Raw genomic sequence first — 25,407 nt, 5'->3', positions numbered from 1 at the left:
ATATAATTTTAAAGAACAACTCATTTTATGAGAACCTTAAAATGGGGACAGAAAAGAGTCAGTCCTACAAAAGAAGCCAAGTATGACAGGAACAGCAGCTGGGTTTATATTACATGCCCAGATAAGAGATTACAGTACCCATGGCACTAAAACACAACCAGAAGAAAATCCTCCTTGGGTAGAGCAAAGACCTCCTACAGCTGCCAGAACTGATATCAGTTTTCCTCCCACTGCCCCCCAGGGACTAGCACCTGGATTGCTGCTCACTGAGTAGGAAGAGATGGCAGAATAGAAACAGGAACAGACCATGAGGAGTGAACAGCAGGTGCTGGTCTTTAATCTTGCTAATGTAGTTTAATATCAGCTTTGTTTTCTTGCAGTCCCCTTTGCTAATTGAAAAGCTTGAGGAAGCAGCTGCTTATCTGGCAGTCAGGCATCAGATTTCCCAGCAAAAGCTGGCCTGTCTTACCTGTGTCGTTATCTGCCCTTGCTGTAACCTGCAGGGCTGCGGGCGGCTTCACCCCAGACCCGATGCACTCCAGGAGGGTGAAGAGCGTGTACCAGTCATCCCCAGAGTGAATGTTGGCAGCATTGGTCTTCAGCAGCTCATGGAGGCCATAGGCAACTTCATGGCTAACTCTGGACAGCACATTTGGCTTCATCATAAGTAAGATACGTAGTGAGAGGAGAACCTGGCCAGAGAAGGAGATAAGAATAACAGACCCTATTATTTACACTCCATTCTCTAGCAATGTACTCCTTCATCTCTTAGAGCTAGTTACAACTGCTCTTTGTTGCTCCCTGCAGCACAAACAGGTTAAATATGGGTCCATCCAACAGCAAATTGTTTCCTGTGTTACTGTATAGCTACAAAACCCCAGTAACTGCCTTTCAGAAAACCCTTACCTGTGCACTGATCTCATCTCGACGGAGCAGCCGAATGGCCAGTCTGAGCAGCCCCACCACTGCCCTCTCCACCAGGAAGCAGAACTCCATTGCATGGACACACAGATGATAGAGGTGGTCTCGGACCGTTTGCCAGACACAGGTCACACGGTCCCTAGCCACAACAAGGAGGAGGAAAAGGGGAGAAACAAAGGATGTGAGACAAGCAGGATCCAGCCACCTCTCCCACAACTCCAGACAATCCATTATTTCTTAATTTCAATGAAAAATTCCAGTTGGGAGATATAAGGACACACAGAAACAACAAAACCATAAAACTTCTTACTCATTACTTGCAAAGCAATCACGTGGGAGAATTCTCCCTCTGGAGTTTAGTCTATATTCTGCACATTTCAGGATATCAAGCACTAATTCATGAGCTAATAGCCTTTCTGTTTGCATATGCTAGAGTGGAATTGTTAAGAAGCTCTGAAATTACAGCCACATGCTGCTTCAGCTGGCAAATCATAGACATAAGGAACTCATTCCCTGGACCCAGGCAGCAGCTGCAGCAAAGCAGGGACATTATAGTGAATGTGCATATATTTCAAGGTCATACCTATTCTCTAGAACAATCCGCAGAAGCATCTCCAAGCAGAAGGCTGCATCTTCTTCATCATATGTCTCCTCATCAGGAGTCACAGAGATTAGAGCCTGGAAGAGCCATGGTATTTTTATGAATCACAAGCTCCCAAAAATGGGAACCAACAGAGTGCTTTGAGTCTGGCCAAAACTGTACTCAACTGCTTAGAGGTCAAGCTAAATCTATGGGAAAAATTAATTGGCTTTCCTATGCAAAACGCAATAGGAACTTTAAAGATGTTAAACTGACAAAGTGTCTCTGATGAAGAGGAACTCTGATATCCATCAGCTTCTTGCTAGTAATATATAAAGCATAGAAAAAGCATGACTACAAATGACTAAGAATGACTACAAATACTGGAGTTACTCTTCTCAAGCCATCAGCTTGTATATGAAGGGAGAATTCCTGATATAATCAGAGTAGGAGCACAATGTTCCCCTGGAAATGAGATGACACTCCCCCAGTGAGATGAGCTTATCTAGCCCAAAGGCTAATGAGTCCAGTCCAGCCTTATTATACCTCCCACAGCAGCCAGGTACTTAGGGACACACTGTCAAATATTTCTTCTACAGCTCTTGCCTCTAAAGTGGCCTTTTAGAATGCTCTCATTAGATACACAGCACACTTGAAATATGAAAATCTGTAAGCTCTGACACAGAACTATAAATCCTTTCAAACACTTGCCAGAGTTCTCAAGGCTTTTAGAATGCATTCCACAATTTAATGTTTTCTTCTACTGCCAGAGCAATTTGTGTCTGCCAGAACAGAAGTTACTTTTAACAGGTGAACCAGTTTCATTCCAAATAGTTCCAACACCTCCTCTAAGGACAGAGAAGTGAGTACACAGCACATATTCACTATCATGCATAGCACATTTGTTCCATTACTGTCCAGTTCCTTGCCCAATATCTCTCTCACCTTCATGAGCTCCTGGAGGGATTCAAGTTGGAGAAACTTGCTTTCTGTTATCAACTTCTCAGGATCACATTGCTGCAAAATACAGAAAAGACAACTAAGCATCTGGGGGCTGTGGAAGGCATATAAACATATCCTCCATAAACACATCATGTTCACAGGAAAGACTCAGATAGTTGTTATTATCTGGAAGAAAACTCCTTCCAACTTGATTGCTCTTTAAGATCAATTACTTTTAACAGACCTGATCTGTGCTAGACAGATTTTATCAAATAACTCCTCTGGCCACACAGGTTCAGATTTTGTTGGCACCATGTCCCTTTTACACTGTCTTGGAAAAGATTCATTGTTTGAGAATTCATTAATTTGTCTTTAAATACAGGACTGTGATGCCCAGGGCAGATCCCAGCCTGAGGAATCATTCCTGTTTTGATGTGTTAGTACCTTTGTGCACAGCAGCACAAAAGACCATTTAGCTGTCAATGCAGATATGTTCCTCTGTAGATTCTTTCAGTTCTCAAGTCTCATGTTACCTGCAATACTGCCAAGCAGCATGCATATTTATGCTCCTGTTGCTTGTTACCCACACAGAATTGTCACCAAGGAAAAAACCAGGTTCTTCTACAGCCTATAGGTTACCTTTATGCATTCCAGAGCTGCTCGCTTTGCCTCCTGTGTTTCTGTGGATGGTCCTCTCATACCAGACTGCTCTGTCCCACTGAGCGTGAGCCAGCTAACAAAACTCAGTACTGTTGATTCACCACTGCAAATCAGAAGACACCACCATCAGTAAGAAAACAAGAAATCATGTTCTTTTCCAACCTTGGTACAAAAAAGACTGCCTGGGGCGTCTATGCCACTCACCGGTTGGATGGTGTCTCCTCACGCTGCAGATAGATTTTGCCATTAGGATCCACAAAGTCTTCAACCTGGAACACAGACCAGGACATGCATATGAACAACTGTCCATTTCCTGATAGCCCTCCTCCCCAGTCCAATTATATTTCTCTTAGTGTTGAAACACTACACCAAACAGCCCAAATGTGTGCAGTCAAACCCAGCTCTTCACCCCACTATCCTGTCAATAAAGTGCCATTTTCATCTGATAACACTAATGCAGTGCTCTAGTACTTCATGCCTATAAGCATGTCCCTTTTCTGCACAACATTCAAAACCTTTTCAAGTAAAATAAATGTTGGAATTCCTCAAATCTAATAAGAAATAAAATAAGAAGAAATTAAACAAGCTACAAAAGAAGTTGCACGTAACTTGAACACTAAACCCTCATAGGTTTCTAAGTTCTGTACACACTTTACCAAAGCTAGGCCTTTGCAAGAGAGCTCTCCTACTTTTGGAACTGACTCTATGAAAAGCCAGCTTCCCACTTCCCTAACTCTTCAGTTATCCACCAGCCAACTAATTATTACCTCCACCATGGCCTTGGGCAGCAGCTCTGCTCGGAAAAGCTGTAGCATGGCCTCCATGATGTTTTTCCAGCCCTCTCGCAGAATGTCACCATGGCGATGGGCCAAGTGAAACACTGTCTTTGCTGCAATATGGGCCTTGGGATTACTTCCAAAAACAGTGGGCAGGTTCTCAATAGACTGCAGGAAAGAAGAGGCGGTGGCAATCAGTCAGAAAGAGATGTTTTCTTTTCAACAGAAATTAGGGCAGATGCTTCAGAACTGGTTATGGGAAAGATAACAATTCTCTGCACGATGCTTGGATAACTCCTCAGCTCATATTCACTTTGCACAAAAACAAGTACAAGGTAGCTTACTTGATACAAGCTGAATCACTGAACTACCTAGATATAAACTCCCCAAGAATGACAACTTAGAACATTTTGAAAGTGCGTGCTGAAAACCCACTGATTTATCCTGCTACAGGAACTCAGCTCAGGATCAAAGACTTCTACAAAAAGTACCACAATTCCTCTGGAAGCAATTACTCTGCCACTCCATTAAAGAAGGAAACTATGGCCAAAACCATTACTAACTTACAAAATTACTCCTACCACTACCTAACAGCAAGATTCAAGTAATTCAATCCTAACATGGAGTCTCTGCCAATGATTTCTGGATCTCAAACCCTCATCATCTGTTCAACGCACTCACAGCTTTTCAAAATACTAGAAGTGTCTGAAGTCATTGAAACCAATCATCATATGCTGCCAAAACAAGAAAAAAAAAACAAGCAACCACATGAACTAATATCAAACTGTAACATGCTCCATGATTCTGCAGTTACTTAAGGTTATTGCAATCTTCCTTTTGAGAAGAGATGGGTTTTGCCATTCTCTTGTTTATGTGGACAAAATCCATACTTATCCCCTCACCAAGAATGGAAGAGAAGACAATGGATTGAAGGAGTCACTGTATCCTATCTCAGATTTGAAGTTCAGAAAAAATACCTCTTGCTTCAGCCAAACTGATGGCAAAACTGTTATAAAAATGGGTCTTTGATTTAGCAAACTCCATTAGAAGTGCCAATCTGAAATCTGGCAGAAATGCAACAAGCAATTTGGGTTTTTTCCACTGTTGCTATGGGGAAACTATATGAATACATGTATTTCTGAAGTGTCAGGGTGCAAACAGCAATATGCCTGAATTTGCTCTGTGGCAAGAAGCCACATCACTGAAAACCACACAAACACAGGTTTTGCTACTACTTACATACTGAATCAATATGAGTCTTAACTATGGATCATGAAATGAGGCACTCATTCTTCCTAATCATTTAAAGCCCCTCCGTGTTCCTTTCCATTTCCCTTCTTTCAATCAAAGTGGCCACACATGGCAAATGCAGTGCATGGAGAAGATGCCTGCTTTGACTCTTCAGTCATCTGAAGATGGCCCCTCCTCCTCTCCTTCCTCCAGACACTTAAATATTTGTTCAGTTTTCCTATTCCACTACTGTCTCCAAGCCTTACAGGAATTTAGGACAGCAGAAAGAAATCAATGTACTTGGAATCTGACTAAAGATAAGAACTCAGCCTTCTTCAAATCCAGTAGTCCCCGATTCTATGTCATCACCAAAAGACATGCTTGCTTAATTAACTCAGACCTCAGACTGCTCCAGATTCCAGTCTTACAATGAGATGGGATGCAGCTGGCAATAGCTGGTGTATCTGAGGGTTTAGTCTAGTCTAGTTGCTTCTGCTGTGTAAGTCTGTGTCAAACTGTTTTATGGCACTCATTCCTCTTGTGTTACCTCTCGGTAGTCTCAGGGTCTGGTGTGCCTGAGGATGGCCAAGGTACTGCATCTTCACTGTTGTGACTGTGGAGGAACAGGGAATCTAAGGCAAACCCTCTGATTGGGATTTCTCCATCTTTTAAAAAATTCACCAGTCTTGGCCTTTTTATTCCCATGCTTTCAGTCTTGAATCATCTTGTTTCCCTTTCCTGTATATGTGGCATTTCTGTTCTGCTCACTGTGGGTTTTGCACTGGTTCTGAGAGCAGTACTGTGAGATCCTTTGGGAGTTCTGACCCTCTACAGGAATTGCTGTCAACTACTCCTTAGTACACAGCATGGTCTGCCACACACTGTCCATCAAACACTTTGGTGAAAATCAGGCAGCTGTTGTAACGTACAAACAGATTTGGGCAATAGAGCTTACACTAATCACAGCACCTTGGATTTATTCTCACAGCACACCCCAAAGAGTCTTCAGGGCTTGCCAAATGTGAGGCTAACAGCTGATCTTATTACCAGACCCCACATCCCAACTGACAATTCAAAGCATTTATTTTTCTAACCCCTTTATGCTTATGCTGTGCACCTACATAGCTCCTATTTGGACAGAACAGTCCCCCTTGGCACTGCATAAACCCTGTAATTGAATAGTCAATATCTAAATGAACTTGCTGGGGACCACAGGGTGATCTAATTCTTCAGTTCAAATAGGTGAATAAACAATTCTACATCAAGGCATTCTGCTCTGCACAAACTGACACATGTGAGTAAAAGAAAACTTGCATATTTGAACCTGTCCTATGGTAGTCCCACTTCACTACACATTTCCCATTACTCCCTCCAGAAAACTCTGGGCAGAGGCTGATAGATACTTACAGATACAGTGATAACTAAAATAAGCAAATATTGCTGCTTAACAGAAGAAGAGAGCTCCAGTGTAGTAGAAGTCATGCTTCTTTCCCCTCTTTGCAAACTTACCTCACTGCTGAGAGCTGTAAACTTGCAGAGAGAAATTATGAGATTGTCAAACACATCGCTAAGGCCATAGTGAGCAGAAATCATTGCACATTTCCTGGTAAAAGAAGAAAACAGAAAATAATGTACTGAGTTCGCATAGACAAGTCTGTCTACAGGACAGCAAATCTGAGACCCTCTGTTGACATTTTAGACCTTCCTCTCCATGCATTCATAATGAATGCTTATATAAAAAAGTCTACTATTATTGCTTAAATAAGCTCAATCCTTATCCATAGATACTGATATTTGTCTATGCTAATGCAAGGATCAATTTAAAGAAGTGAGTCTAAACAGACAGACTACTTGCACCTGAGAATTATATCCAACCTCCTGTCCTCACAGAAGAGTTGCTGAGATTGGTGGTAGTGTTGAAGTCCAGTTTCCAAGACATCATGGCTACAGCAGTGTATTGACAGAGCTTTAAAACTATGCTTAAAATATCACTTGGTCTGATCTAAGCATAATCAAAGATCACTCCCATAGAGTTGCTCATAGATGGCAAGTTTTCTGACTACTGGTCATCTGGGAAAGAAAAAATATCCCCCATCCCATTGAGCCACAACTATGGACTCATGCATATGAATGGTTTTGTTCCTACATGGAGATTTTGTCAGCATCACTGTGCAAGTTGAGTGACTTTCCCCACTCACTTCTAAACAGCCTAGCTGTGTCAGTAGGCCCTTTAAATGTAACCAGTTTGGAGTTACAACACAGCAGTCAAGCTAAACAGTGACTGGCAAGTCAGAGAAGCCAAGATGGGATGAACTGATACAAATGACATAACACTAGAGGACTGTAGGTCATTAAAAAGTGCTTTTCAGTTGCTAGGAAAAGCAACATTTGATATTCACTGTGATGTCTCTCTAGAAAATAAACAGAAGTCAATGGTCCCACTTTTACTCTTCTGGGTCTCTATGAAGGTAAGAGTTACCTGAAACCAGAGATAGCCTTCTGGATTATTGTTTCCTCTAAGCTCTTGTCAAAAACATAAGAAAGTGCTGCAATGGTGGGCCCCCATGTCATGGTGAAGAGGTCATGGTCATAGCTTCCAGGAGGCACGTGGAGAAATATTCCCTCATCAGTGGCACCACGATGCAGCAGGACATTCCAGATATAGTTTTCCTTCACCAGACCCGTCTGCTCTTCTGGCATCACTATCTCATCATTTCTACAAGGGAGGAAAGCAGAAAGATTGAATTTTTCATTCTGAGCCAAACCTAACATTTACACAGTGTCTTTCATTACGTAGTCCCAGAGCTAAGCAATACCTATTCTGGAATGATTTTGCCAGCTCCTGAAACATTCTGTTTTCCTAGGCCTCCCTGCTTTACCTGCCCTTCTTAGATATCCTGAATATAAAGTCTGGTGGTTCTCAGAATCACACAGCAGCAGCTGTGTAAGGTCAGTATTGAAGAAGCAGGTACTTACTGCTACAAGTGCAAAACATAACACACACTGCTATTAAATGATGGGAAATCCTGGACAGCACACTGGTAAACTTCAACTTCCATTCAGCTCTCAACCTGTCAGAGTGCTCTATTCATATTATTTCCAGTTAAAATTAAATAGTTACATTGCTGCAGTCATCAGGACGCAAGAGTATCTTTGCATAAGAATAATGGAAATATTCATATTATGCCAAAATGAAATATTAGAAAAGAAAGTAGTATAAAATTAAAAATAAAACAAGAAACCAAAAGTATGATGGGTGATTTATAACAAGGGTACCACAGCTTCTTACTGTAACTTGGATGAAGCTATACAGTAGTAAAACCATTATGATTAATGCTAAGTACTGCTTGCAATCCTAGACTAAGACATATAAAACCTAAATATGTACTCTCTAGACTTGGGTACCAATGCACCAGAGAAAATCCTCTGCAAATGACCAAGTAAGTGAACAAGAGCCTCAAAGCCACTAAGAACAGCAGATTACAGCCAATCTGAAGAGTTCTTTCTGTAACAATCAAAAAGTAACATACTTCAGCTACCAAAGAGACAATTTTCATGTGCACCAACTATAAAAACAGCTCCTGATTTATGCATAAAAAATAAGCTCTTCTTGGTTTCAGGTGCTGGCATATTTTGACAAGAGCTGTTATTACTGGAATAATATAGGAAAGTAAGTTTGCAGTAAACAGTGCATTACTTCTAAAATTTCCTATATGATTGAAATTAACAGAAGAAAGGGAATGGCTTTGCTTGGAAGGTTTCAGGAAATGAAAATGTGGCCAAAAGTGAAATGCTAAGACCCTGAAGAGATCACACACTACTTCATACAGATTGCAGTCTTATTTTTTTCCCCTAATAATATACAAATAAACAAATAGTTCCTCAATCTCAACTATTACACTGGGGAAATCTATCTGAAATGGAGCAATACTGAAATGATACATCAATTATTCTAATCACAGAATATACTGAAAAGCTAAAATATCTGGTGGAGGGGGAATAAAGGGAAATAGGCTGGGATAGAGGCACTGGATAACAAAGATATATGTATATGATGAGTGTACTAGTCAAAACATTAACATCATCCTCAGGGGAGAGAGGTCAATCAAAATTAGAGCTCTGTTTGAAAGGTAGAGCTATGTCTTGAAGAACTGTCAGATGTTCAGCACAGGCATCACCCCACCCTCCTGGAGAAGGCTCAAAAGGGAGGGTCAGCCTAATCACACTGCCCTGCTTCCAGCACCAGCTACTGCCTGCCACTGCAGATGGAAATCAGCTGAGACCCAGTCACATCCTGTCTCCTCAGAGATGTAATCCTCTCAGCTTCAAATTGCCTGGGCCTGGATTTACTGATTTTTGAGCTATTATTAAAGCTTCCCACCCAAAGCTAGCTTGTGCACTGAAGGGCCTCAGCCACCAGGAACCCTCCTCAAATACTGCTCTGTGTGCCAAGAGCTTCAGGGGTAGCAAAAGAGGCTGGTGCAGACAGCAGCCTCATATGAAGAGCTCAAAAGAAGAATATATTAAACCGAGAGCTGGACACATTATGTCAAGGCACAAGTGCTGCCCTGGGGATGAGATAATCTCTTGAACCACATAAAAAGTTCTAAAAAAGTCTAAAGGCCATTGTCTGGAGAACAGAGCCTTCTTAGACATAGCATTTCACATGTGCTGTTCTTGCTCAGCTATTATTTTCTGTATTCACAGAAGAAACATATTTTTAAAATTTATTTTAAGATCTGGATTAAACTACCATGGCAAAAATCCAAGATACAAATCCAAGTGTAATTGCTGTGACAGGCTTGTTTACCACAGCCCCACACGGAGCTGGAATTTGGTCTGAGGCAAACAGGCACATGACTGGTGAGTCTCTCTCCATGCTCTGCAGATATCTCTCTGACCCAACAAGTCTACTTTGCTTTCTGAATACATGGAGATGGCAGGTTGAGTCTTACTTGATAGCATGATACATGTCTTCCAGGATGTCCTGCTCAAAGTCTTTGCCTCCATTCACACCTTTCAGGTTCTTCCGAAACTCCTGAAAAAAGTTACACCGACATTAATTCCAAGTATCTCCAACTTTAAGTGTTTTGCTAAGATAAGTATACTACTTGTTTTTCATGGGGCCAGAAGATTTTCCTGCATTCTTCAACATGCAGAATCAAAATTCAAAAGTAAATGCTATTCTTAGTGGGAGTAGTGTGCAGCATCTCCTGTCCATGCTCACAAGGAAGGAGCAGAGATACAACACATGCTTTGCTGAGGCTGGACATCAGAATGGCAGCCTGTACCACTGCACTGGCATTCACACAACTTCAACTCTCTAGAAGCCCAAAGCAGTACAACAATCTTCTCCATGTTATTATGTCTGAGGATACAGACTGCTCACACAAACACAAGTCTCTTAAAGAATTTGCTAAGTTTGCTGGCAAGCTCTTATTTCTTCAGGCTGTTCCTTGCCTATAGCTACTCTCTCAAATTGTACCTAGCTGTGGTGCTGCACTCCAGCTTACTGTGCACATGAGTGAAGAAGGCCAAAGAAAAGAGACAATGCCACTGAGATAAAAAGAGGTACTACACTGTCTAACTGTTTTCAAAACCAGAGAAGACAGATGCCTGCACTGGAAACACCCACCTCCAGAGTCATTGGGACATTCTGCTTGCGGACATTGTGGTTGTGCTGGTCAGTGTTCAGCATAATAACTGCATAGGCCAGGGCAAAGCAGGCATCACTATTAGCAAACGGAGACCCATTTGATTTCTGAAAGACAAATATATGCACAAATTAATCCTACAGGAACAGTGGTATCAGTGGCCAAAACAGCCATTTTCCTAACCACAGTACTGAATCATCTCTGTGACAAACAAAAAACCCAGGTTCTGGCTCCAGCTTCTAAAAAGCAGCCCAGGAATCCATTTACCACTGCCAGCTCCTACAAAACAACAGCTGCTGCTTGCAGAGCACAGTTATATAGGCCATTAGATCTGACATGTCCATCATGGCAAACAAATGGGCAAGAAAGAATGCAGTTTGGAGCTTTCTGCCACCAAATACACACCCTCCAATGCTCTGTGAAGGCTTCTAACAGTCTCTGAATTACAGGTGCCTCTCCTGGTAATCTAAAGGCCTCTAGATAAAGTCGTAAAGCTTCATCCAGCCTTAAACCTTGGAAGCTGAAAGTCCTGCAAAAACAATGAAATGCAATGAGAAGCTGAAACAGGATGGGAAAGGTAAGATAAACTTAATAACTACAATCTTGTTTGCTTAGACAGTACAGAGGAGGATGAGGAGAGAAGGAAAGAAATATACCATGAACAGCCAAAAACAATAAAAGAGAGTCAACAATCTTACAAGTGATTATGTGTGTAATTATCACTCCAGTCTTCACAGAGACTGGCCCTGCAGAAAGGCCAATCATACTTTTATATATCTGAGGTGTTACCATAGGCAAGAGATGCACAGAATTAAGGCAAGGCAGGACAGAAAGAACCAAGTGACAGAAATCCAATGCCTCCAGGAACTACCATTCTACTGCATTTTTACTGCTAAACTCTTAACTTTCACTGTTTCCTGACTGAAGAGAGACAGAAGCATACTCACCCAACAAAGCTTTCCAGCAAGTCTATGTTCTTACGGTCACTCACAAACTCCCCAATCATCTTCTTGTCCAGCCGAGGATTTTCCCGTAACCACCTGGCCACTTCATTGTTGTCAATGGGGGTGGCAAGGAGGTTTTTCTCCTGCAGAAACTGTATCCCTTTCTTTGGCTTTTGGTTGAACTGCTCTGTGCCAGTTATCAGGAGCTGCAGGAGACATTCTGATAATTACAGCTTGAAGTGCATTTCTTATTCTAGATTGTTTTTGGCATTTGAACCAAAAACAAAACAGAAGAAAGATCAGCCCCAGCATGGTCAAGTTCACTGCACTGTGTAACCCAGGAGAAAGGCTAATGAAGGACAGAAAACGTGCATTCATCACTAGGTTTACCATCAAATAGTACTGGACAGAGTAAGCATGAGCTGCCATCTCCAAAAAGCTTTAATGTCTAACCAAGCAATAAGCTCTGCTACTTCAAATGCCTCACCTGCTCTCATTTGTAAACAAAGCAGATTAACCCCCAGGCATGTGGCAAGATCAGCCCTACCCAGTTACAACAGCAGCACTGCTCTATTGTCCTCTCCTGTCCCTTTGGCTCCTGGCTCTCATAGCTAGCTCACCAGCAGGAGACAGGCAGCAAGAATCTTCAGCACTTACTCAGCAGTTGTAAGGAATAAATGCTACTAAAAGTAAGAACTAGCAACGTTATCCTAGTGAGAGATGGTCCCAGGAACATCTAGTATTCCAGCCTGACAAGGTTGTCTGTAGGCTGGGAAGAGCAGCTACATACTTGGTTCTGAAAGGAAGTCACCTAATCTGCCCTCCTAGGAAACTAGACTGTGCCACAGTCACAGTGTAATAAAACAACTAAGAAAGGGTTAACTGAATGTTCTTGGTGGTGTTCAGAAAAACCAAAAGCACAAACAACAGTATGAACTTTACTAAGGAACCAGAATAAATGTCAGTTCCCTGTTAGCTCCTATCACGACCAGAGTGCTAGCAATGACCTAGTGAACTAAATTCGTGACCATCATGATTACTAGCTCCCTTGGGTTTCTCAGTACCTCAGAAGCTACCAATCCTCTGGTCTCTGCTTCCCCTGCCTGTGTGAGCATCCTCAAAATTGCAATGAAACACAGTCCCTGAAATAGCATAGAGTGCACAATGACCCAGTGAGGCATAACAAAAGAATAACCATGCACTGCCCTGGTCTAACAGGCCTGAAGAGACTGTATAACACTAGCAGCACTTCTATGTAGCTGTAAATCCTGAAACCCAAGACCAAGGATATTCTATGGACTGCCTGAGTCCACAGATTTCTTAAAACCACTTGAAAGGAGACTGGACTGCTGGCAGTTTGCACTGCATTTACAGTCACGTCAGTCTTGTGCTTCTGAGCTTCTGGTCACCACCTTAGGAAACATCAAAGAAAACTTTCTCTTTGATGCACAATTTGTTTTCTGCTTTTATTTAGCTTTTTTCTTCCTTCCACCTGTGGTAATGTTTAGTACTTCAGAAGTTAAAGGAAGCAGGAACATGCTGGTGCCAGGTCAGCATCAACATAACTAAAGCTGAGTGTTTGGTGTCCCCTGTTTATGTGCTTAGGATGAAACCACTAGGAGATTTAGAGACAGAAAACTATTTTCCCTGGGCAAATTCAGGTATTTATAAATATCTTACTGCCCTCTACTCTTGATTTCTTCTAAACTTGTTTTCCAGCAGAGCAAAGCCAGAGTATTACCAAAGATTTTCAGTAAGTACAGAGGAAGCACTATGCAAGCTCTCTTTTCAACAATGAACTTTCACAGTCCATCAAGCAGTTGGTATGAAAGCAAGATTTAAAGCCAAAACTCAGTGGCTCCTCTGAAGACACTGCTGATCATCACTTCCCCCCACTGTCCTTGTGGCTGAGGAAGCTAGTTACCATTACCCCACTACAGCACTGTGTTGCAGGTAAAGAAAAAAAGTTTCCAAATACTGCAATAAACTTCTTAGAAAGAAAACAGTGCTTTAAATTACACACATATCCAGAGATTGCCAGAGTGGATCACAAAGCACAGTTTAGTACAGCAGCAGAAAGAGATGTATTGTATTGTCTTCTATTTTTGATTAAATAAGTTAAAAAAAAAAATGACCATCAATCCCTAATAAAAATGTAAAATAAAACCACCTGTGCTGGAGAGAGAAGCCAGAAGCCTTTCAGTCAGATACAAATAAAACACTCACTCTCTTTTACCACCAGTGAATCCTTCAAAGACATTAATTTCTATTCTACTATATCATCTCCTTACCCACAACTACTGTGGCAATTTATGTTTCATTCAGAACATGCATTATTTTCATATTGAAATTCAGTAATCTCTCACATCTGAAATGAGCCTACCTCATGCTTATGTTGTGCAAAAGGAACAAAATATCTACAAAGAACATACATGAATGGAAAAAATCTCAAAGAACACACAACAAAAAAACCCTAATAGTCCCATGTAACCCCTGGGGACTTAAGGTATATATTCATCCACTGTCTCTGGAGGTGAAAGAGCAGGCCAGTACCAGATATTTGACCCAGAGTAGCAGATAAATACAAAACCATCAGCATGGAGTACTTTTATCAATGCTAAGCCTAGACCAGACCCACTTAGAGAATGGAAAAGTTGCATAAAATTTAGACTATAACTTGGATTAATGAGGTTCAAGGAAACAGACTCTGAAAACAAAGAACAGCTTTACCACAACCAAGAAAATCTTTTTGGTAATCCTTATGACAAAGCAAACATAGAATAGCAAATCAGAACAGCAGACCAGGTTATTTCTACTACAGGCCTCATGGTACACTCCCCATTTATATCTTTGATAAGAGTAATGAAGCTGCCCTTTTTGATCTAAGTACCTGATTATCTCCATATAATAAAAACTAAATCCAGAGACTTTCCCACCCAGAAATCAGATGGACCCAGTTTACAAACTGTGCTACAAAATTTCCCCAACACCTCTTGCAACCTTCAGCACAACTAAAACAGAACATGTAATAATCACTGCTGTCTCTGGAGGGTTTTCAGTAGCCTGCTCTTTAATTCTGACCAGCAGAGACCAGATCTCAAAATTTCTGATATGCTCAGTAAAGGAAAGCCCACATGGGATGGGAAATGAGGAGAACACTCAAAGATCAACCTGCAGTATATTTCAAACCATACCTTCTTCTTGTTCTTAATCTGCATAAGTTCCTGAGGACTTGGAAGGATACAAGAAAATCGAGTAGGTTTCCTGGGGATATTCTTCTCAGCTAGAATGACAAAGCATCATTACAGTCAAACCTATCCCCAGAGTAGCACTCAGGCATGAGTGTCCATAATAACTTCCAGTCATGGAGTCTTTGCTGTAATATGCTGTCCTGAAAATGGCAATCATACTTCAGTTTAATTATTAGATTCCTCCCACCCACATTTTCTTCAGCATAGTAGCTTCTTGTCCCAGACAATTTCAAACAGCCACAAGATTTAATTTTCTAGCTATTTTGGCTGACTACATTACTGATTCCCTGGAGAGCCCCAAACTTCCTTCAAAACTTTAAGCACTGCTAGGAATTCACAGACTTTTGACCCAAAGTGACCACCAGATCTAATTCCTCCCAGAAGAAATTCAATTATTTATGCCTAGTAGGCATAAATAGCACACATATAATAAACATACATTCACCATATACCTCCTTCCAATTTTTTAGGCAATAGCCACAGTGGTTCACACTATAGGAGGACCTGTCAGCAAATGTCAGGACCATTCTTAGGATATAGACATAGACATATATATAGACATAGACCCAGGGTATTATTGTGTCAGGTGCTGCTGAGGCCTTTACCTGCTTCACTTCCTCCTTCCAATTCCACACAGCTCTCCTTCATCTGGTCAGCCATAAGGCATCCACTGGTGGGAAGACATGCCCCAGCTGGCTCTGAGACTGCACTGGAAGATTTTCCCTCATTGAATACTCTCTCAACATCTGTAGAAGTTAAAACAAACAAACAAGCAAGCAAACAAACAAAACTCATAAAAAACCAAACACCCACACAGAAACAAACCCATAAGAAAAAAAACTATCAATAGAGAAATAATGAACTGATCACTCTACACTGAACATGTGCTTATTCAAAGGAGTTCCTTCTAGTAACCATGACCTTGCAGTATCCTCATTATTTTGTCCACACAAATTCCATGGCATACCCTCATTCTGTTGTAACTCCCAGTCTTGACAAGGCCTTTTTAAAAAAACTTCATGAGAGATAAATTTTAATACTGCAAATCTTACAAATAGCAAGGTTATTAACATCAGTGTGTAGTTATAAAGCAATCAACAGGCAGACTGAAAACATGTATTTAAGGACTTTAATATGACAGCAATCAAAATGACATCTTCAAGTTTAGCCCACAACTAAGCTTAGTATTAAAATATCAAAGAAAGGGATCTTACTATTGCTTGTTTCTTTGGTGCTGTTGATGGTTTCTGGGCTGGGTTTGACAACTTCCTTCTCTTGTTGATGTATGTTACTCAGCACTTTGGCCTGGCAATGTGCCTCAGTGCTATCTATCACTGTCAGCAAAGCTTCCAGAGACAGCAGATGCACAGTATACAGCTGTCCAGAGACTGGAAAGGCATTCTGGGAAACAACATGTAAGTGTCAGTTAACTTTCACATCTTTCCCACTGTAATAGGGCAAGTAAGTTTTCCCCCACAGCTTGGGGAAGGCAAAAAAAAAAACAAACTAGAACAGAACACCTTAAGCGTTCTAGCCTGTATTTAATAGTTTATTTGCTCTGATATTATTAAAAAATCATGACTATTCTTTTTTTTCTTCTGCTTCCAAATGTTAAAAGGCCTTCCTTATCTCTACAGCATACTCACCCCAACCCTTTGACCACTCCCACTGTTAAGCTCTGCCCAGAGTCACGGGCTGCCCCCTCCCTGCCCCTGCCACAGTTCAGCACCTTGGAGAGCAGCTTGGTGAGCTCCTCGAAGAGGTTGGCACAGTAGTAGTCGCAGTCATAGTTAATGTACAGCTCGGTCACAAAACTGGGAATCCTCCACAGCTGAACAATGGCTTCCAAAGCCATCTCCTTCATTTCATAGGGCATCTTTGGGTTCTCCACAGTGATTATTTCCATCAGCTTCTTGATATACATCTAGCAGAAACACAGGGCAGCTCAGTTTAAGGAAAAAAACAAGCAGTGAATAGCTTTGAGGACTGCAGAGGGAGATTTAAGCTTCACCTTCCCCCATAACATTCCATCTTTAATGATGGCTCATTCTGAAGGAGGCTGTAAAAAGGTTTTGAATAGTTCTACCATTCAGTGCACCTGGATCTACAGTTCTGAAAAAACAGTCTGAAGGCAGGCAGCACAGTATGCCAGTCTCAAAGACATTTAATTTTCCAACAGAAAAAGGCCTACACAGAGCCTACTCGTAACACTGAGTCATTTATACAAACATAATTTGACACTTAGACTCTGTTTTACTGTACAGATATATGCATTTAACTGAAGGCAAATAAACTGTTACGAGGCACCCAGTGATACTCAAAAAACTCACCTCCAGCTGGAATTTCAGATGCTCTCTCATGCTCTCAAAGAGAAGAAAGCACACTCTGAGGGAGGCTGCATACAGATTGAGTCGTTCAACACTCAGTAGCTGAATAAGAAACAAAAACCCTTTAAGAATTACAAAAGAAAGTCATTATGTGCTATAAATAGCAGTACTGTGGGACTGTAGGCATCACCTGCAACCAACCAAAGATCCACACATTGCCCTCCATAGCAATGATATTTTAAAAAACAATCCCTTGTTTAAAATTCTGGCCCACTTCTTGCTAGTGAGGATGAATATAATTAATTCTCATCTGTGTGTGGTAACACTTTACCTACTATAACTTGGTTTTTTTTTGCCAAGTCCACAGAGACTCTTAGGGGTGAAGGAACTTGGGAGAGGACCTGCCTCTGAGATGACCCCAGTGCAATTAATAACTTGGTATCCTCCAAGGTTCTGCCAACTGCTAAGCTGGTAACTTACATCTATAATTACCTCAAAACCAATTACATCAAAACACAGTGTTATCCCACAGTAACAGTTCATTCAAATCATGCTCATCCTTCTTGGCCCGGGTCTGCAGAAAATAGCATGACAACCTCTCTGGCTTTGCAATAGTGCCTTTGGCACATTTCAGAACTCTCACTGTAGTGCAGGAGAGAGCTCCTTTGCAGACCTGCCAAACCTCATAATACTAAACTTCAACACACTCTTTCTTCAATGGAAATTCATATCTGACTCCCCAGTGCCATATTCCATATTCCATGCGAGCATAAGCCAGACTCACTTGAAACAGGTGCCGGCACAACTCCTCCTTCACGAGTCCCAGGAGGGACTGACAGTTTGCAATGGGTGCTGACTCCAGGGCAACAGTCAGCAGCTGCAGTCCCATGTGGATCATCACCTCAGAGTTGTGGCGGTCGTGAGGGTTGGTGAGCGAGATGAGAAAGCGGAACAGTTCTCTAATACATGGCAACCCATATGGGACCAGAGCTGCTCCTAAAGAAAAAAGGGAGATTAGCAACCTAAGTTTTCTTTTTGCTTTTTGTAGGTGTCTTGCAAATGTTAAAAATTTAATTGTTACAGACCTGCTAAGGAATAGGAACTTATCAGCCTCTTAGCAGGAAGTGAAACAAAACAGTGGAAATGAGACAGGACTTCAGCAGCATTGCCCACCTCTCACCTTCTTTTTGGGAAGACTGAGTAAAACGTACTCCCCGGGGATTTACATAGTCCATGTCATGAACTGAGGCAGAGTCAGAATGTTCTGCTACAGATGTGCACTCCTCTAGGACCTCAGGGATAGACTCGACAGAAGCTGACTGGACCTTCTCCTCCCTCAGACTTTCGTTCTTCATTGAGATGTCATTGGAGAATGAAAGAAGCAAAACAAAGAGTTAATGAGCACTAGACAAGTGGGGAAAAAAAGTCTAATTTGCTTGCAGTTAATCTGTAACTGTTAAAACAACACAGGTCACTAATGGAAGAGTATCAGAAGAACAAAATTTAAGAGAAAAAAGAGCCTCCACATAAGCTGAAACCCTCTCTACCCTTCCTTTTACGTCAAGTTATCTGCTTTATATAACTCTAGGTTGTGAGACTAAAGATTTTACCTCAAAAATACTCCAATAACCTATCAATTCTTACTGCCTCTGAGGTAAAAATCTTGCTCTTTTTTTTGTTTTGTTTTAAATGCTACACAACTTCAGCACACTACTTCTGTTCAAGCCTTCCTAACATTTTTACCATTCAAAATATCTGCAGCTCTGAAAGGGCTCCTGCAGCTCTATCATCCTCTCAATAGCAATACTGTTATGGGGAGAAGGGATTATGCTGGGAGTTGGAACTTTTACTTGCAAATTATATTAGTGTACCTGGAGTTCAGGTTGGTTTTGATTTTCAGTGACTTTGGCCTCATTTGAAGATGCTCCTGCATTAAGTCCCAAAGAAGAGACTTGGTCCAAATCTGTCAGGTCTTCCTTGGATGTTGTCTGGGAGGACAACTCCAACCCACTGTCTGTAACAGGGCTGACCACTGATGAAACGTTTTCTGAGCTCCCAGAGGAGCTGGGAGAAGGAGCATCTATGAAAGCAACTCCGCCTGCTGATGAGAAACAGAAGCAAAATGATTAGTATTGCTCTGTCCCTCAACCACAAATTCATATATTAAACACAGCAACAACAAATTCTTCCATTACTACTTCACACCACAAATAGTTTCAGCAGCACACTAATGTGAGAGAACACAGATAAATTAAGATCTCTCTTCATAGGTATTAATGAATTAAACAGATGAACACTGGAGACACTAGCAGTTCTCCAAATTTAACACAATAATTGGAGTCCAACTGACTCAACAAATTGGTAACTTATTTAGTTAGATAAAGGAGGTGCAGAGGATTTACATAAGAAGGAATCTGAGAAGAGTCTAAAAGGTGTACTTTACTTTTTAATACAATGGCACAACCACTTTAAATGTTCGCATCAAGAATTTATCATTCCTTCAAAAGTAAGAATTTTTACTTGATTCTAATGGATCAATTTCTATAATTCTTCCTAAACAAATGAAATTTCATTACAATTCAAATGGATATGAAATACGAGCAGTGAAGAATTTTTACTATTTCTTAATATGAGACAGTGTTCCAAGAACCTAAGTGTTCCTTACAGAATCAATTAGTCTGGAAAAGACCTCTGAGATGAGAGTCCAACCCATGAAAGACCACCCCCACTCAGCCAAGTGGCACTGAGTGCCACATCCAGTCTCTCCTTAAACACCTCTAGGGACTGACTCCACCACCTCCCCAGGCAATCAATTTCAATGTTTAATCACCCCTTTCTGTGAGGAAATTCTTTCTAATCTTCAAGCTAAGCCTCCCCTGGAATAGCTTAAGACTATGTCCCCTTCTCCTGTCACCAGTTGCCTTTGGCTCTCCTCAGTGTTCCTGTTCTCAGTCTCTTCTATCTGCTGCATACTCCAACTCCTCTGCACCACATGGCTGTCCATAACCTCAGCCACTTCTCCATGTGTCCACTCTCTTTTGTCCAAACTGCCCGTATAATGCATGCTGAAGGCACAGGAATGCTGCCAAGTTATCTGCAGGACCATGCCTTTCTCATCAATATGTATTTCATTTCCTGAAAACACTTTCTCCTGGATGTGAAAAGCTATGACATGTTTTATTGCTACAGTCACTGAAAACTAATATGAAAAGTATTAATGCCAAATAATATGTTAGGAGAAATTAAACAAAGACAGATTCAAAAAGCTCTAGCTTGGATGCTCTCTGGTCTCTTGTATTTGAACTCACCTGTGGTATTAGTAGTATTGCCTGCTGACTGTTCTGTTCCTGGAGAGACCTTAGTTACATGGCGAGGAGGCCTAGGTGATCTCTTCTGCTTCTTCCATTTTGATGATTCACTCATTCCTCCAGCTCTCATTTTCAACTGAAAACCAATAATCATTAGTATCAGTACTGCAAAACCACATAGCATAATGGATTACAAAAGCCAACTCACAAAGGCTACCTCAAAACTTTGAAGTCAGGCAGCAGCACTTAAATATATCACACAAATTAATCAGCACCTCAAAATGATGCAAACTACCCCTTGACTGCCCACACTATTAGCCAACACTCCACACCTAAATCAAGGAAAAATTAACTACAGCTACTCTGCTATAATATATACTTAACATTCAATTATTACAGCACTCCTTATTCCTTATCAATACCTCTCAACTTTAAATTAGGATAAAGAATTCTCTTAGACCTACACATCTCAAATCTCTTTACTTCTACCAAAGCTCCTAGACTTCCAAAGGGCATCAATTAAAGTATCTAAGTAAGAATTAGTTAGGTTTGACATGAAACTAAAATTTCACCATCTATATATCAAACTGGGAATGAAGTATGAGCATGCTGCAGCTCTGTCACTCATCTCTTGCCTCAACTCATTCTTCATCTTTGTAGCAATGCCATGCTCACTATTAAAAAGTATTTCTAACACTTCACTTGCTACTGGTGCATGTTACATTGCAAACATCACCCTAGTGATTTAGAAACAGCCTCATTCTCCTTTCACCTGCCTTCTGTCATTGCTTCTTCTCAAATCTAAATCTACCCTTAACTCTTGATATCCTTGTTGGCCAAGATTCTACTTCTATTTGTACTGATTGGGAAAACAAGAACAAAGGAGAAGGGCAGACTGTGTGGCACTTGCTGCACAGCACTGCTATTTCAGGCATGCAGAAATGTTTCAGAACTTCCTAAAAATAGTATGATATTAACTCATGTGGCTAATGGCCCTGGTCAGAATGAAAAAGTTTCTTACAACATAAATTTCTCCAAGTACAGGATTTCCTCTACTCTTGTAGATATAAGTCAGCTGCAGCCAGCTTTTCTGATGCTGCCATCTTCTCAGTTTGGGTGCAGATTTAAGCACTAAACAGCTTTAACTTATGTACAAAACAGCTATACTCTTTAGTCTCTTTTTCTGCAACTTACCTCCTTCCAGCTACTTCTGCTTTTAAATGCCAATAAACCTTCTAGGTTCCACTACTGTTTTTCCTTCTCTATTTTCCAGGTAGAATTCTAACCCCCTGTATACGGCCTCAGCCTGTATTTCTTCCCACTTAAACAAAGCTTGTGAAAATGTTATATCCCAGTATAGTAAACCATATGTGGAACTTTTCTTCACACTACAAGTTGTATTTGTTTGATGACTAATCTCCAGGTTTTAGCTGCACTACAGTTTCCTTGAGTGTGCTAATTAATAGATTCAGAATTACTTTGCTCCTTGTTATTTCTTTCAGATAGTCCAGCAAGAGTCTTCTAAATCAAAGCTTCTGGCAAATACTTATATGACAAGCAGACAGCTAAAAAGAAAATTTTGCAGATTTCAAAATGTTTTATAACGCTTATGGATCATAATCCTTTCATGTCAAAATTATCAGGTCTCTCATCTTTGACATTTACTGCTTCATAGGGCTATATAAAATGTGTTACTTTTGATTTTTGCCGATTTCTAAAATCTGAGCTTTAAATACAGCCAATAGGTGCATTTATTAAAGGATTAAGCAACAAATTAGATCAGATAGTTTTGCCTACCAGCTATTATAGAAATAGCTGTATTTTCTCCTTTTTCAGTAACTTATACAGTAAGATCTGCAAACTTATTGTACCAAACTACTTTCATTAGGAAGGAAATTTGGAACCATTATGCATTAAACCAAAAAAAGTCTGTTTCAAACAATTTCAAAACAGAGCTTGCTTCTAGCTACTAAATCCTGTTGTTATTTGCCAGGTTAAAAGCTACTTGCACCAGGATGCAAAACTGAATCAGCAAAACGGAGCTGAGCTACTGATACAGGCTAAAATTGTACCACTCCTTTTGCCTTCAGTCATGCTCCTGAGAAACACCTAATGTTTAAAATATTCTATCAGACAATGAAACCTGATGATTTAATTACTGTTTCTAATCTCCCCTTTCATACAACACCAAATACCACCTCAACACCAACCCTATCAAAAGGGTTTCAAACAAGCACTTTTCCTCAGACACAAAATCTACCCTCTGCCATTGTCCTGGGTTTTGTTTTAACTTCCAAGATTCCATCTCCAGGGTCATAGGATACAGGCCCATATGTAACCATTTTGATGAACCTGTGCCATCTTTCAGAGACTGAGTCACAACAGGTTCATATGGATGGGAAACAACATAGACAGGCAAGCAAGAGGACTTACTTGATTTTTAAAGATTCCAAAACACTTAATCAGACTATAAATAATTTAGACTAGAATCTAAGTTTATTGAAGCTTTTTAGGTGTTTTGTTTTGTTTTTTGGCTTGTTTGTTTTTTTTTTGTCGTGGTGTTTTTTAGGATTTTAATGGGGATGGTTTTTTGTGGGTTTCAGTTTTTGTGATTTTTTTGTTTGGGTTTTTTTGTAGGATTTTTTGAGTGTGAGATTGGTTTTGGAGGGGGATGGTTTTGGTTTTGGGTGGGGTTTTTTTGCTGTTTTGTGTTTTATTTGTTTGGGTTTGGTTTTTTAGGGGGTGCTCTTTTTTGGGGGGAGCGGGGGAAGTTTTTCTGTACGGTTTTTTTTGGCAGGGACTGGAAGGGTGGGTGAGATGACCCAGTAGGTCTTTTCCATCTCATACCATGCAATCTCCACATTCTACACAAACAGGTATCCTTTTATTAGAATTAACTAGTAGAACTACATAGGACTACTACTTATATAATTTTGCCCTCTCTCCTTTTTCTTTTGCTATCTCCTTTGGCTTCAAGGCAGCAAACTATTGCACAGCTTTAAAAATTTGCAGAAGCAAACAGAAATGCTTTATAAAAACATTTCACCAGTGTCAAGAGGCTAAATGCTGTTTTAACAAACAAACACTGAGTTTGGGAATTCTAAAACAATACATGTATCAAAGGACAGCAAATTAACATAATTGCTTCAGGATTTTCTTTGAATTAAAAGGTAACAATCTCACATTTCCTTGCTTTTAATGTTAGTATAGAAAATGTAAAAAACACTTGTATAGTTTGCCTTTGACTAAAGGAACTATTTCTAAATCTTGCTTTTACCTTCAATTCCAAGACATTTCCCAGCTTCTCTAGAAAGCTTCATTGTATGTTACCACACTGATATTTTAAACCTAACACTGCATTTTTGACTAAATGCAGCAGCTAAATGACATTTAATAGATCATTAACATATCCGGAATCTTACACATTCTCTAAAACTCGCCTTCCCTCTTCCATGCTCAGTGATATTAGAGTTACATTAGTTTTCTAATTATCAACATCCTTGAGACTGCACTAAGTTTGTACTTTTGATGGTAAAAACCATTTGATGTTAGTATTTTTAAAATATTCTTTAAAAATGAGAGAGGGAGCTCAGAGGTGGTGTTCATTCATCATGGAATTCCGTACAGATTCAATTACATTTATCTGAGTTACCTCTGCATAAAGAAATGTCCACAAAATTATAGAAGAAAAAAAATCACAAGACTCCAAATGCGTCCTTTGATAGATGAGGTTTTACAAATAAACCCCTAGCTAAGTCTAGGAAGGTGAAAAAAAAAGTAATACTACAAGATTCTTTTTAAAGGGTCCATGAGATCTCATTTTTCTACAAGCCACCTTACCTGTACTCGTTTGTTTTTCCATAAGATACTGTAAGCCTCAAGAGAAAAGGGCAGGGGCCAATGATTAGTAATGAAAGTGATGACACTAGAACACGAGCTCATTCTAGATGCAGCATGGAACTGTCAGCACACCAAGTAGCGTTCAAGACACAGAAGCATGCAGAGAGAACGCAGTCCACCATCCGAGTCCTGGAGACACCGCGGCACTCCGGTCACCTCCTTGACCTACCTGCCTGCACTGCAACAGCTCATGAAGGTTACTTGGTGAAATGCATTTATGCATCTTAGGCAGCTATGAAAAAAATCCACCCCAAAAATCTGTGAAAATTCAGAGTTATGTTCCTCCTCACTCCCACAGCAGAACCAAATGAATACTTTCTACTGCAAAGGGAAATATTTCTTAGTCTTTTTTTCTGTGTAACTCTGCATAAATCTTCAAGTCTTGAGCCACTGCCTTTCAAACTATCATCTTTGTGTAACTATTTTGTCTTAGACACAGGACAGAAGAGTGGCATTTCTAAATGTTCTGTTCAGCTCTGCTTGGACTAACTAACATTAATGGCAGACAACAAATCAAGCTACATTAAGGTTATGAACCAATGTGGAAAATTGAGAACAGTCCCATCTAAGTTAATTTTTCAGGGTTCCTATGATAGACCCAAATCAAATAATCTGCATGCCTACAGTATTTCTTCAGAAGTACTTTCTAGGAGAATTAGCAGGAACTAACATGTCATAAATAAGTTCGGCCTCACTGGTCCTCCATTAGCATATACTGTGCTGGGATACATACTTAATTTCAGTAGAAACATGAACAAAGATGTTGAAAGTATATAGCAGTCTCCTTCAAAAAAACTTTGGAAAGCATTGAACTCTGTGGCCCTGTGCCAAGCAACAAAGCTCAGAGATTCACCTTGACTGAAAAGTTTGAAGGCACGCTGGATCAAAAGACTCCTCAGGTATATGGAGGAGCT

General features: G+C 40.5%; 1 protein-coding gene across 13 annotated transcripts in view; it reads right to left on the bottom strand.

Annotated features, from left to right (window-relative positions):
- Nucleotides 1–25,407, bottom strand: part of GBF1 (golgi brefeldin A resistant guanine nucleotide exchange factor 1) — a 102,244-nt gene that overhangs the window by 7,501 nt on the left and 69,336 nt on the right. For 5 of the 13 annotated variants that reach the window (XM_079313058.1, XM_079313053.1, XM_079313060.1 and 2 more), the window contains 22 exons: nucleotides 20,594–20,729; nucleotides 19,157–19,383; nucleotides 18,466–18,634; nucleotides 18,070–18,281; nucleotides 17,289–17,387; nucleotides 16,688–16,882; nucleotides 16,173–16,359; nucleotides 15,564–15,704; nucleotides 14,902–14,990; nucleotides 11,711–11,913; nucleotides 11,169–11,292; nucleotides 10,745–10,870; nucleotides 10,065–10,147; nucleotides 7,589–7,825; nucleotides 6,619–6,712; nucleotides 3,871–4,047; nucleotides 3,308–3,372; nucleotides 3,083–3,206; nucleotides 2,447–2,518; nucleotides 1,505–1,599; nucleotides 907–1,060; nucleotides 470–692 (listed from right to left, as the gene is read on the bottom strand). In XM_079313058.1, the coding sequence (XP_079169184.1) occupies nucleotides 470–692; nucleotides 907–1,060; nucleotides 1,505–1,599; nucleotides 2,447–2,518; nucleotides 3,083–3,206; nucleotides 3,308–3,372; nucleotides 3,871–4,047; nucleotides 6,619–6,712; nucleotides 7,589–7,825; nucleotides 10,065–10,147; nucleotides 10,745–10,870; nucleotides 11,169–11,292; nucleotides 11,711–11,913; nucleotides 14,902–14,990; nucleotides 15,564–15,704; nucleotides 16,173–16,359; nucleotides 16,688–16,882; nucleotides 17,289–17,387; nucleotides 18,070–18,281; nucleotides 18,466–18,634; nucleotides 19,157–19,383; nucleotides 20,594–20,729 (3,232 nt within the window). Of the gene's footprint in view, nucleotides 1–469; nucleotides 693–906; nucleotides 1,061–1,504; nucleotides 1,600–2,446; nucleotides 2,519–3,082; nucleotides 3,207–3,307; nucleotides 3,373–3,870; nucleotides 4,048–6,618; nucleotides 6,713–7,588; nucleotides 7,826–10,064; nucleotides 10,148–10,744; nucleotides 10,871–11,168; nucleotides 11,293–11,710; nucleotides 11,914–14,901; nucleotides 14,991–15,563; nucleotides 15,705–16,172; nucleotides 16,360–16,687; nucleotides 16,883–17,288; nucleotides 17,388–18,069; nucleotides 18,282–18,465; nucleotides 18,635–19,156; nucleotides 19,387–20,593; nucleotides 20,730–24,433; nucleotides 24,470–25,407 lie in introns of all 13 variants that reach the window. The other 8 variants (XM_079313057.1, XM_079313059.1, XM_079313062.1 and 5 more) reach the window with 3 other exon arrangements.

Source organism: Erithacus rubecula (genome assembly GCF_903797595.1).
Source record: "Erithacus rubecula genome assembly, chromosome: 9".
In the NCBI taxonomy this organism is placed as follows: domain Eukaryota; kingdom Metazoa; phylum Chordata; class Aves; order Passeriformes; family Muscicapidae; genus Erithacus; species Erithacus rubecula.
The sequence above is the reverse complement of the archived record's forward strand: the minus strand, read 5'-3'. Positions and strand labels throughout refer to the sequence as shown.